Here is a 13,552-nt window from a genome sequence, read left to right on the forward strand (position 1 = left end):
CATATACATGTGTTTGGGGCAGGGGGGTGTACATGTACATGTTTGGAAATGAACTCCAGTCACATAGGACAACTTCTGAGAAGGAAAATGGGAACGTGGCGGCCATCATCTTCCTGCCAACGTGGGAGGAATCAGTCAGTGTACTAAGGAGAAACAAAGTGTGTGCCATCTTTGGTACCTGTGCATAATCCCAGGAGGGATTTTTGGGAGTGCTTTCTGTCAGTCATAGTATTGAATCCCACAGGGTTCAGTCTCAAGTTGTTTGAAGGGGAGCAGATGGGAGAGCTGCATGGGGATAAAATGAAGAGAAGAAAAATCCCCAGAACAGTAAACGATATGATTGGGGGCTCTGTAACTCTACTGCTCAGCACCTGATCCCCAGAGGATTCTAAAGGACTACTGATTTTTACCGTACCACCTTTGGGTGCCACCCTCATGGAGCCCAGCAGAGCTTTGGGGGTTTATGGGATTGCCGGGGGAGGGGGGGGTTCCAACTTGGATCATCAGGAATCTTAGAGGACCCATAATTTCCCTGAAGAGTCTATGACAGGCCCAGTCCAAATGCTTGAACATATCTGGAGTTTTGGAAAGCCCAGTGGACACAGGTGAGAGGATCAAGTGACGCAGTCCTCGTGACTTGTATCACATACCCTGTGTGGTTATAATTGGCCTTAGAGCTGCGACCCCAAATCACAGACTATCTTGTCCAACCACACTAGTCCATGCCTGACCAAGGACCCCATAAGTGGGCACTAATAAGGCAGAAGCCATCATTTCTTGGGCCAATCCATTTCATTTAAGCCTAGCTCCCACAGTTAAGAGGTTTTTCCAAACACATCAACCCTAAAACTGCCTGTCTGTGATTTCCACCCATTAATGGGAAAGCTCCATCCCTTTTCCGCATGACAAGACCTTCAAACACCTGAAGATGCCTATCACATCTCCGCTAAGGCTTTTCTTTTCCCTACTTCCTTTAATGAATCAATTCTCACATAGCATTTGTTTCAGGAATACGTTAGAAATAACTCTTTGTTACTGTTTACAAATCTAGCTGATTAATAGCGCACCTTTTTGCAGGCAAAGAGAAAGCAGTATACCATTTCTGCTCTTGACATAAGCAACACGTAAACAAGCACGCCACAGAAGCAGGCCTCCCTGTGTACAGTGAGAGGTCGAATCAAGCAGCATTCTGGGAGGATCTGGGAATTTCATACAAAGAAAGGCTGGCGAGTTTCCCTTCCCCCGCCTACACCCTATATATGGGGACAGCAAAAATCTGGAATCCCACTAAATAGTTTAACAGGCACAAGGCCACCTGCTGGGAGATGAAGCCCCCCCTCCCCCCTCTCCCCTAAGTTAGGGAGAATCCTATGGGACTTTTTGGTTTTCCTGTCTGTCAGTAAACCAAGTAAAGCCCGAGTTTGTAGGTCTAGACCTCCAAAAAGTCCAGAAGACAGTGGAGGGGGCCAGGTAGGCCAAGAGGTTCCTTGCAGAGGTTTTAGTGATGACTGAGCTGGCTAATCATTAGTTACCAAAGTTAAAAAAATAAAGATCTTATTAAAAAAAAAAAGAAGGAAAGGACAGGAGAGGAGAGGGAAGGGAAGGGGACAGAAGGGAAGAGAAGGAGAGAGAAGGGATAGGAAGGGAAGTGGAGGGGAGAAAAGGGAAGGGGGCTAGGGAGAGAGGGGCAGGGGAGGGAAGGGAAAGAGAGAGAAGGGGAGGAAAGGGGAGGGAAGGAAAAGGAAGCGGAGAGGAGGGGGAGGGGAAGAGAAGGGGGAAGGGGAAAGAGTGGGTCAGGAGCACAAGGGAAAGGAAGAGCATTCTCCTATGGCAATTTTCTTTTACTCCTTCATGAAATCTTTGCATTGTGGGAGCATGCTCTCCTAAAGCAAAGATTCTGTAGTGCAACGGGTGAGCTGAGAGGGAAGTCCCAAACAACATGCGATTGTCAGCCTCCTTCCCAAATGGGAAATGCTCCAGTCACTGCGCTGGGTACTCAGGTTTTCTAAACAATAGCGGTGGTGTCACATCTTCTAGGTCACATCTGCATTCCCAGCGCAGGTCGGGACTTCAGTTGAAAAGTATGGAATCGGGATCTTGGTTCGCCATCTGGGCTATGTGCTTCAATACATCCTTTTTGGTAATAATTCCTAGGAGCCTCCTACAATGTAAATAAAAAAGTCAAGACAAAATACTATCCCCACCTGTGCTCCATCAGCAGTCAGCCCCTCCTTGTCCCTGGTTCTGGGGTACATGCTATTAGCAGAAGGCCTAAGAAGGCTACTATGGGCTAGAATCCTATTTTTTAAAGGCCCAAACACGCCCTTGAGCATTGGAGAGGGGGGAGAAAGCCACGTGGGCACAAGCAGCAAACAGGACAGTAATGCCCACTGCTCCGACTTCCAATTCTTGGGGTTTTTTTGTTGTTGTTTTGTTTTGTAGCAGTCAGGGTCAAGTGACTTACCCAGGGTCACACAGCTAGTGAGTATCATGTGTCTGAGGCCAGATTTGAACTCAGGTCGTCCTGACTCCAGAGCCGGCACTCTATCCACTGCGCCACCTAGCTGCCCCACCCACTCCCAATCCTTAAAGACAATGACTTGCACTCCTAAAGGTAATTTAGGGAGCAAATGTTGCTTTCCGTTTCTCTCTCTCTGTGCATTCATTCCTCACAGTCTCGAGCAGGACCACTGAATAGGTAACAAGGAGCTGCATCTCCACTACCACCATTTTGCGGGACTACGTGAAGCCCGTCTCTTCAGCCAATGAACGTCGTTACCCTTGTGGGATTCCTCTCACCCCCAACGTGGTTGCCCAGATTCAAATCTCTGACCTTACACAGACACGCTCACCCATTGTGTGTGACCAGACACTGGCGAAGTCCCAGTTTTCGGAATATGTCCACCACAATCTCCATGGGGGTTTGGTCTGTCACTGTGAAAGGGCTGAGGTCCAGGATGTTGCGAAGTTTGAGTGACGGGGGAGCATGTGGGGGCAGTGGAGGTGAGTGATCCGTGAAGTGAATGATGGATGTGCTCACAATGCCATCCTGCTTCTTCCGAGCATTTTCTATTGGAAAAATGAAAACAAAAAAACCACACATGGAATAAAGTGTTGGAAGCACAAAGGTCCATCAACATGGCCTCACGCAACTGGCTTCTCTCCAACACTTCTATCATTTCTTTGGTAAGAAATGTCCTCAGGGGTCGGAGGTGTCAAACAACTAGTCCAATGTCACATAGGTACAAAAGAGGAGAACCAGGATTCGAAGCCTCCTTCCCCTGGACCGTACTGCTGAGAGCCACTAACTCAGACTGAAATGGAGTCATTCAACACTTATTCGGCATTTATTGTATCCTGGTGCTAAGAGAGACAGAAAGATCTTGGTTAAGACATGGCCTCTGCTCCCAGCAGGAGAAAGAGAAGCCACATACAGAGATAACTGTGATGTGAGGGATATAAGGCACAGGGTTCAGGTCCTGTAAAGGCCTTTAACTGTCTCCAGGGCTGCCTGGGCTCACCGGAGGGAGAGAGTCTAGGTGGTTTCACAAAGGAGATGGCATGTGGTATAAAGGCCACGTGGGTAAAGGGGCAGGAATCAGAAGAACAGAGCGGAGGTGGGGAAGGGCACTCCTGGTGGCAAGAGCTGCACAAATGATCAGGAAATGTGCCCAGAACATACCCTACTTTGTATCTGACCACACGAAGGGGAAGAGGACAATGAGGATGGAAAAGGAGGTTGGAGTGAGGCCGAAAGGCAGGCTGAGGAATATGTACCTCAGGATGTGATGGGAGCTCCTGAGATTTTTTTGAGAGGAGAGATCCAATCAGAACTCACATTTCTATGGGCTTTAATATTTACACAACCACCCCTTGAGGGAGGCATATGAGGGCAATTAACCCATTTTATAAATGAGAAAGCGGAGGCTCAGAGAGGGAAAATGACCAGGCCAATGTTCACACAGCGAGGAAGCATCAGAGCCAGGACTCAAGCCCAGCTCTTCCAAATCTGAATGAAGTGAAGCTGAAGGCTGCGGTAACAGGGTAACAGAGAGCATAGTGTCTTCACTGTGTCCTGGGTTCCAATTTGCTAGGAAGGGCACATGGCCACTTCAGTCCTTGAGTTATCTGTGGCTAACCATGCTCCATACCTCAAGGCGGTATCTTAGGATGCTGCTGGGGACCTGAACAGGGTTCAGTTGCTCAGAATATGCCCCAAACAGTGTATTCTCAAACACTCATCACATCACAGTCACCAACATTATCACTCAACAAAGACATGCCTACTTATGAGAAACCACATTTTCCAATGAGAACATTCAGCCCTCTCACCCCTTACCAATTGAGATGATGAGGTCTCTCCTGAGGACAAACCCCACCAGCCTCTGAGACTCTCGTGACACAACCACAGGGTAGCCACTGTACGTGGTCTCACTGATTAGTGTCTCTACATCCTCCACGGTCATGCTGTCCTGTGTGAGGACCATGAGCGTTGGGTCACTTCGACGGGGTCTCATCACGTCCATCGCCAGAGTCTTATGGGTGAACTCTTCTTTCGCTTCTAAGAACGGGTATCCGTTGAGGCGAATGTGGGCATCATAAATGCCCTCCCGCCCAATGGCATCTGCCACCCACTTGCTGGTCATAGCTGCAGCCATTAGGGGCACGATGTACTCCAGGCCACCCGTGAGTTCAAACATGATGACAACTAAGGACACAGTCATACGAGTCACTCCACCTGAAAAGTACATTATTTGTATAAATATAATGTATAAACATTAGGGCTTCATTAGGAAAAATCAATTTAGTCAATCAACAAACATCTATTAAACACCTACTTCGAGCCAGGCACTGTGCTAACCACTGGAGCTATGAAGAAAAGTATAAATGGGAGAGACAACATGCAAGTAACAATCTACACACAAGATACAGACAGTGTCAATGGGACATCATCTCAGAGGGTAAGATGTCAGCTGAGTCTCAAAGGAAGCCAGGAAAGCCAAGAGATGGAGGTGAGAAGGGGGAGTACTCCAGGCCGAGGGGACACAGCCAGTCCAAAGGCACGGTGACAGGACTGCAGAGTGAAGTGGAAGGAGACTGGAAAGGCAGGAAGGGGCCAGCCTGGCAAGGACTTTCCACGTCTTTACACACCCAGGATTTGATAGCTGATCCTGGTGGCAACAGGGAGCCATCGGAGTTTCTTGAGTAGGAGGGTGACTTGGTCAGGAAAATCTCTTTAGTGAGCACCTAGCAATAAGGGCTAGAAGAGCGCCAATATGATGACACACGTGCGAGCTCAGCCCCAGGAAGTCCAGCGTGATGAAGCGGCGTCTAGTGGGATGGGTGCCTGAGGTTCTAACATAGCGATCAAAGCATGCGGGGAGAGGGGGGTGGAGGGAGTGGGACTAGATGGCCCCTCAGACCCCTTGTAATTCTGTGAATCTGACTGACTCCCTAAAGCAATGTCTACACATCTAAAGCATTCTTTCTGAAAGCACTTTAAAACCGTAAACTCACAAAGGGTGTTGATGTTTGTTCAAAATCCCTCACTCTGGCTTACCACCTTCATTTTCGTGACATCAAAGATTTAGAGCTTAGCAGCAATCGAGGCCTGGAGGGGGAAACTGGCCCAGAGAGCAGACCTAAGCTGTTCCAGATTCCACCATAGGCAGCAAACTCGGCCCAAATGTAGTGGCCTGTACACTATACCGAGCTCCCGCCTACTGCTACCTGCAGGTAACATGGAATACCCAGCAGTTGGCTCCAACCAACACAGAGATTTTACCTAAACAGGCCGCCGCGCCAACCATCGCATAAAGGCCAGGTGTGATACAATCAGCTCCTTGGCTGCACCAACCACTGAAGATGGGCCAGTCATGGTGATAGTAAGCTAGCTGTTCCACTCCCACACCCAGGAGTCTTCCTGCTATGGCGCCAACAGCCATGCTTGGAATGAAGAGACCGGAGGGGACCTGCAAAAGAAGGAGTGTGGGATTCATAAGGAATGACTTTCCAAAAAACCCAGACTGTATCCCATTCAGGGACAGAATTGAGCACTGACAGTTATTTTATCTGTGTGCTCCCAGAAAGGAATTTTCACCAAAGTCCAATACCACTGGATCTCCGGGCTAGAACCTGCCTTGAACTGGGAGCCATGTGGGGCAAGAGCCTGAGCTCTCCATACCAGAGAGCTAGAGGCTAAAACCATGTATGGCAAAGGAAAGGAAAAATAGGGAACTGCTCTCCTATGCAGATATTTTTTTTGTACCCGATTCTTTGTGCTCAGACAGATGAGCTATGACGGCTGCATGTATCCCCACTGCTCACATGAGGCTGCTCAAACTTTCAGAGATGGAAGAGTCCTCAGAGGCCATGTGGCCCAACCCAGCCCTGACCAGGTACCCCATCTACCACATCCGTGGCAGGTAGGGATGGCCATGATAGAAATGGCCACTGAGGTCTCTTCTAGCTCAGAGAGTTTGTGGTCAATAGAAAATTACAGAATAATTTGTGTCTGGCTTTGGAATCTCTTCTGGTCCTTCCATCTGACTATGGCTGGGCTTCATTTCAAACTAAATAATGGAGCCACATTATAAAAACCAGCCATGGTGGAGATGAATTATATCATCTCAGACGACATTTTGGACCGAACAGAGCTTCTCTCTCGAGTCTTACTATTTTGCCTGGCTCCCATTTTCCCGGGGGGTGGGGTGCAGACATAATTCAGGGGCGCAGCAAGAAAGGCCTTTGCTGATGGCTAGGCTTAAGAAGGGAAAGATCGTTGAAATTTTTCTCTTTTTGTTTCTTTTGGAGTGTGAGTCAAAAAAAGAGGTGAGGCTATTTTCAAAGGAAGAGAAAACAAAAGCACAGTACACTGACTTCTGCTGGTAAAAGTCTCAATATCTGTCCAGGCACAGACTTGGTCCTGGTTATCAGCTATAAAAACAAACTTGAAGCGTGCCCATGAATCCTTGGGGAAGATATCAGGTCACCTTGGAAGGGTCCGCACTATCGCTCCAAAGCTGCTTAGCTACAAAATGTACTTACAAAAAATACAGAGGAAGCCCCCCCCACCCCATTCCTTCCACCATCTGGTACTGTCTCCTGCCCTTTATGAGGGGCACAGAGACAAGAAGAGCTTCACCTTTCACAAGAACTCAAGGCACGGAACATATGGTGGAGACAGGAAATTTTCCAGCAAGCTCCAGAACACAGGAAAAAGGGTTGTGGGAGGGCAACGGAGAGCCATGTTTGCCAAGTGCCCTAGCAGATCCCCGAAGTGTGTTGAGAGGGCACCTGGGCAGAGCTTGTGCAAACAAGGATCCCTCACCTTCATCCCAAAGGTGAAGATGGTGATGAGAATCTTCATGGCAAGGGCCAGAGAGAGCTGCCACATAGCTGTGTAGACTCCCGCACCGGCAGGCCGGTCTGGCAGCTTGGCCCCTTTGCTGGCATTGAAGTTGTTCACATAGTCACAGAGCTGGGAGGAGTCCAGGAGGCCGCAGTCATTGAAGAGCTCGGAAATCAGCTCGCTGGTGCTCATGCGTGTGTACTCGTTGGGGAAAGCCAGGATGCCCGTAATGGCTGTCACGGCGAGGACTTCCAGTACCGGGTACTTGCCCAGCTGGGTGTTCCTGCGTTTGCGGCACCAGGCGATGTTGCCTCGGATGAAGAAGGCTCCCCAGAGGCCCCCAAAGATCCCCAGGAACACAAATGGCACAAGCTCCACAAGGTGCCACGGAGTGTGAAACTCCACATAAAACAGAACCAGCCGGCTGTTCCAAAAGGGTTGATGGAACGCAGAGTAAATGCTGCCACCAGAGCGGCAAAGAAAGAGCGCCACAGGGTTTTGAGAGGGAAATAATAACTGACCTGCAAGGGAGAAGAGGAGAAAGCCGAATCAGGCCCCCAGGCAGCAAGTGTTTCTGGGAAGAGCCCAAACAGTCGGGGGCCTCATGGTTCCAATGCCCCCCCCTCCAGTCCCTCCAGAGAGGCCTCTAAGCACGAGGCCACCAGAAGGCAGAGGGACCGTAGAGATTTTGCTAGGGACCAGCGTTACCTCTTCCAGGCTGAATAGCACCCCGCCAATGGGAGCTCCAAAAGCCACAGAAACACCTGCCGCTGCCGCTGCCGACAAAACCTGCAAAACCAAACCCTCGGCATCAGCTGGGCGATTAGTCTACTTCCTTACTCTGACATCTGATTTAAAAGCTTGCTACTGTTTCATTAAGATTAAGACTGTTACTATGACCACCATCAGATGCATCTCCCATTTCCTGTTGCCCAAAATTCAATTCAGTTTAATTTGATCTGTGCAGGCACTGCAAGAAGTGAGGCTTAACCGTGATTTGTTACAATCGTAAACATTATAAACTGTTTGACTGCTGACAACCTATTAATCTAAGAGCTTGAAGCACCTAGAGGGTCTCTCTTTTGTAAGGAAGGCAGACACCGTAATTGTTCCCATGAATCTGGCTGCTGGGGTGAGGCGGCCCTCCCTTAGATGGAGCCTGAGGCATTTACGTGGGGGATTTCATTTGTCAGTCAAAAGCATTTTTAGGTGAGACCTCCCTCCAATAAAAAAAGGAGGTGACCGAGCTGAGTGGTCATCACCGACACCAACAACGTGTCCATGCTAGCTCAGAGGACATGCCAATACCTGGAGTCTTCCTCAGTCAATCTACTGACCTTCTGTGGTACTCCATTTTAGGAGCTATTACATATGATGACTCCTGAGGATAATATATATTCTATAGGAAGGTTAAGAATATACAATAGCTCAGAAATGGTGATTGACATGGGGAGGAAACTGAGCATGGGGCCCCACCAGGCTGTCAGGGCATCCAGCTGATCAATCCACAAGCACCTGCTGCATGTCACAGGATCATGGTCACCCCCAGCCCTCACAGAGGAAACAAGAATAAGATGGCAGAGGCACGGCAAGAAAGCTGTTTGTTGGAAAAGGATCTAGGAGTCTTAGTAACCTGCAAGCTCAACATGAGTCAACAGAGTGAGGAAGCAGCCAAGAAAGCTAATGCGATCTTCAGTTGCATCAAGAGGAATCTATGCGTATGTTCTCCGTCCCAGTCAGGCCACATTGAGAAGAGCATTGGTATTTAGGTCTGAGTGCCATATTTGAGGAAGGACTTTGATAAGCTGGAGATCAGCCAAAGAGGGGAAGGGGCCTTGAGATCATGCCACACAGGGAGGGGACGTTAGTTGGAAAGACTGGGGGTGTTCAGCCTGGAGAAAATTCTCCCACTAACACCAGGGTGAAGGAGGATGCCTGCTCTTCTCACCATGATCACTCAACATGGTTCCAGGGATGCCAGCTACAGCGGCAAGGAAGTAAAAAGAAATGAAAGAATAAGCGGTGGATCAGAAAAGGCTAACATATCTCTACTCATGGACAACGCAATGGTTTATTTCAAAAATCTGCAAAAAAAAAAAAATCAATCAAGAAAATATATCACTTCTACAAAACAGTGGGATATAAAATGACCCATAAAATAGTCAGTCCTTCCAGATAGAACACAGAGGAGGAAAACGGATACAAAAACCCATTGAAGATGAGGCAATGTAGTAAGTATCTGAAAATTAATGTTCCATGCCACATACAGGACTTCGATAACTACAGCTATAAACAATTTTTATGGAAATAAAGAAAGAACTAAATAATTGGAGAAACACTTAATAGTCATGCTTAGGGGGCACTAACATAGTAAAGTGGACAGTTCTATCCAAATTAATTTAGAGATTAAAAGCAATACCAATGGGATATGCTTCAGACAATTTAATACAATTCATATGGAAAAGCCTAAGGTAAAGAATAGCAATGAAAGGAATGAAAAATAATAAGGATGAGGGAAGGGTATGGCCTGATATAAAATTATACTCTAAGGGGCACCTAAGTGGCACAGTGGATAGAGCACCGGCCCTGAAGTCAGGAGGACCTGAGTTCAAATGTGGCCTCAGACCAAACACTTGACACTTACTAGCTATGTGACCCTGGGCAAGTCACTTAACCCCAATTGCCTTAAAAATAAAAAATAAAATAAAATAAAATAAAATAAAACTCTAAAGTAGGAATGGTCAGAACTGCCAGGACACTGGATAAAAACCCTGAAAAGTAGAGATCAATGAAAGCCACCTTTCAAACCAAATGCATATAACAGTCTAGTGTTTGATAAGCCCAAGGTGCTGGAAAAATAGGATGGGGGCTGGGTGGAAGAGGGGAACAGATCAGATCATCGTGCTACACCAAGTCCCACAAAAAGTTTCAAACCTATCTATGATCCAAGTACAATATAATGTGAAGAAACAGCAAGATGTTGTTCTGGTTAACAGTGCCAACCAAGCTTGACGCTGTGGGGTCCATTTTCAGAATCCCATCCCGAACACTTCTTAGCTATGTGACCATGGGTACATCACTTCACCACTTTAGCCTTACCTTCCTGATCTGTAAAACTGGGAAAGGACAGTAATGTTTCAGAGCCTTCCTCACAGGGTAGCTTAGGAGGTGCAAACAAGACAACGCGCGTATGAGGCTTTGGCAAACCTCAAAACATCCCAGTGATGTCACAGCCATTTGATTCTTTTTGAAAAAACACCCTGAAAATGAAAGGAGACACAGAAGCATCTCTTTCTCTACCGAGTACAGGGAACCAGGCTTCCATGTCAACTTGAAAGGAAGGCTCCAGTTAGGGGCCCCGGAGCTCTCAGTTTGGCTGTCTGGTAGAAAACATTTCTATCTATGACTTGTAATAAAGGCACGGATGGCAGGCTTAACAAATTTCCAGATACCCCAAAACTGGGAGGAAGAGTTAGCACACCAGATAACAGAATCACGATCCAAAATGATCTTGGCCGACTCAAATATTGGGCCGAGTATCCTAAGATTACATTTATTTCTATTCACTTTAAAGTGTTATACTTGCTTTCAAAAAATCAATTACATAAATTCTAGATCATAGAGAGAAGTTCATCTGAAAAACATCGGGGACAGATGAGCTTCAAATGGACACATGACCTAAGATACAAAGGATACAAAGGGTGATGCTGTAAACAAATTAGAGCACCAAGGAATAAACTACCTGTTGGGTGTATGAAGAGGGGGAAGTTCATGACCAAATAAATGGTAGAGATGGTCACACGAGATAAAATGAGCTCCTTTTGATTATGTAAAATTGAAAAAGTTTGGCACAACTCTAATGCAGTTAAGATTAGAAGGAAAGCAGGTAACGGGTAAAAAAAAAAACCTTGGCAACAAATTTCTCTAATAAAGTTCTCATTTCCAAGATATATAAGGAACTGATTCAAATTTATAAGACTAAGAGCCATTTCCCAATAGATAAATGGCCAAAGGTTGTCACAAACAGGCAGTTTTCAAAGGAAGAAATCCAAGCTACCAATAAGCAGATGAAAAAATTCTTCAAATCATTAAGAATTAAAGAAATGTAAATTAAAATAACTCTGAGGTTCCACCTTACACCCCTCAGATTGACTAAGATGACAAAAGAGGAAAGTGACAAATGCTGGAGGGTACTTTAATATGCTGTTGGTAGAGTTGTGAACCAGTCCAGCCATTCTGAAAAGAAATCTGGACTAGACCCCCAAAGCTATTAAACTGTGCATACTCTTTGACTCAGTGAATACTAGGCCTATATTCCAAAGAGATCAAAGAAAGAAGAAAAGGACCCATATATACAACACTGTTTACAGAAGTAAAAAACTGGAGACTAAAGGAGTGTCTGGGTCAGGTAGGTGGTGCTGCAGTGGTTAGAGTACCAGACCTGGAGTCAGAAAGACTCATCTTCCCGAGTTCAAATGTGGTGTCAGACATTTACTAGCTGTGTGACCCTGGGCAAGTCACTTCAGCCTGTCTGCCTCAGTTTCCTCATCTGTAAAATGAGCTGGAGAAACGGCAAACCACTTCAGTATGTTTGCCAAGGAAACCCCAAATAGGGTCACAAAGAGTCGGAAACAACTGAAAAAACAACTGAACAACAAAAAAGGAGTGCCTACCTACTGGAGAACGGCTGAACAAACTGTGGCATATGAATGTAATAGAATATTATCATATCATAAGGAATGATGAAATGGACTACTTTAGAGGAAACCGAGAAGACTTCCATGAACTGATGCAGAGTGAAATGAACAAAATGAGAGCAATTTCTACAATTATACTAACATTATAGAGAAAGCCAACTTTGAGAGATTTCAGAACTGTGATCAATGTAACAAGAAACCCCAGGAGATGAAGGGTGCTCCTCACTTCCTACTGGAGCAGTAAGGAGTTGAAAAGGCAGAAAGTAGAGACATACATTTTCACATGTGGCCGGGGGGGGTGGACTTATTTGTCTGGACTCTCCATATTTTTATGAGGGTTTTCGTTTTCATTTTTAAAAAACCATTCAACGCAACGGCAGTGGGAAGGAGAGCTAATAAAGAAAAACAATTTTTAAAGAAAAAACTCTCTGGGGGTAGCCCTGTTCTGCAAGCAGAGTATTAAATGGTGGCCCCCAAACCCCACGTGATCTTTGGCTACAGTAGTAACAAAAAGTAGACGGAGCACTTTACATACAGTATCATCTCTTTCGAGTCTCATGACGATTCCATGAAGTAGGTACAAGTACAAGTATTATTATCTCTGGTTTCCCGAAGGTGTAGTGACTTGCCCAGGGTCACACAGCTGATAAGCGTCAGAGGCGAGCTTCGAGTTTAGCTCTTCCTGCCTCTCAATTCCGATGCCCTACCCGCTGTGTCACCCTGCACTGACCGAGCCTGTCAGGTTACACTGAGAATCTTGTGTTTGGTGCTGGGCACGCCATTTCATGAAAGACACTGACAGGGTGTCTAGAGAGAAAAGGCTACAAGGATCTTCTCTTGGCCAGGAGGTGCACTGTGGGGAGGCTTTGACAGCAGACAGGAAAGAAGCGTGTAGGGGAGGGAAGGGGAGCTGGTGGGCAGCGAGCACAAAGGAAAACAAAACAGAGAAGGAACGAAAAAAGTATCAAGGAAACGTTTTTTAAAAATGCACCAAAGAGAGCAGAAGGAAGTGCAAGTGGGGCTGCAGACAAGCAGGGCTGCTTTGTTTCTATCAGGTTAAATGTAATACACATTTAAAAAAAAGAACTATTAAAAGTAGTTCTCAATTTCATATGCAATCCTCTGTTTCTGTTCTCCTTTATATACTGAAATTTCCATGTTTGGTGCTGTTTAAATTCATAATAAACAAAGGAAAAAAGAAAAAGCAGAGAGAAAGGCCTTCAGACCATCCCAGGCAATGATGTGAACTTGGATGAGAGACAAGAGGCATGCTGGGGGGACAGGAGGTGGCTACCTTCGAGTTCTGGAAGGGCTGACACACGCAACACTGAGGAGACTTTTCTGTTTGGCCCCAGAAGACAGAATTAGGGAAACTGGAGTCTCTGCCTCTCCCACACCCTCCTTCCCCCTAATTTCACGGCTGTCACTCACATAGCTTGTTGAAGTATCCCTAGCTGGCTCTGAGACTACAGAGAAGGATTACCCAGCCCAACCCAACTCTTCA

The 13,552-nt window shown here is 46.5% G+C and overlaps 1 protein-coding gene across 1 annotated transcript in view; it reads right to left on the reverse strand.

Moving 5' to 3' along the window:
• Window positions 1-953: 953 nt before the first annotated feature.
• CLCN5 (chloride voltage-gated channel 5) overlaps window positions 954-13,552 on the reverse strand; it is a 103,406-nt gene continuing 90,807 nt past the window's right edge. Inside the window, 7 exon segments of the mRNA XM_020978935.2 lie at window positions 954-2,161; window positions 2,853-3,069; window positions 4,340-4,738; window positions 5,786-5,972; window positions 7,331-7,782; window positions 7,785-7,872; window positions 8,060-8,140. Coding sequence (XP_020834594.1) covers window positions 2,071-2,161; window positions 2,853-3,069; window positions 4,340-4,738; window positions 5,786-5,972; window positions 7,331-7,782; window positions 7,785-7,872; window positions 8,060-8,140 — 1,515 coding nt within the window. The 3' untranslated portion in view covers window positions 954-2,070.

This window comes from Phascolarctos cinereus, unplaced genomic scaffold (genome assembly GCF_003287225.1).
Source record: "Phascolarctos cinereus isolate Bilbo 61053 unplaced genomic scaffold, phaCin_HiC Scaffold_8;HRSCAF=390, whole genome shotgun sequence".
Classification (NCBI taxonomy): Eukaryota; Metazoa; Chordata; class Mammalia; order Diprotodontia; family Phascolarctidae; genus Phascolarctos; species Phascolarctos cinereus.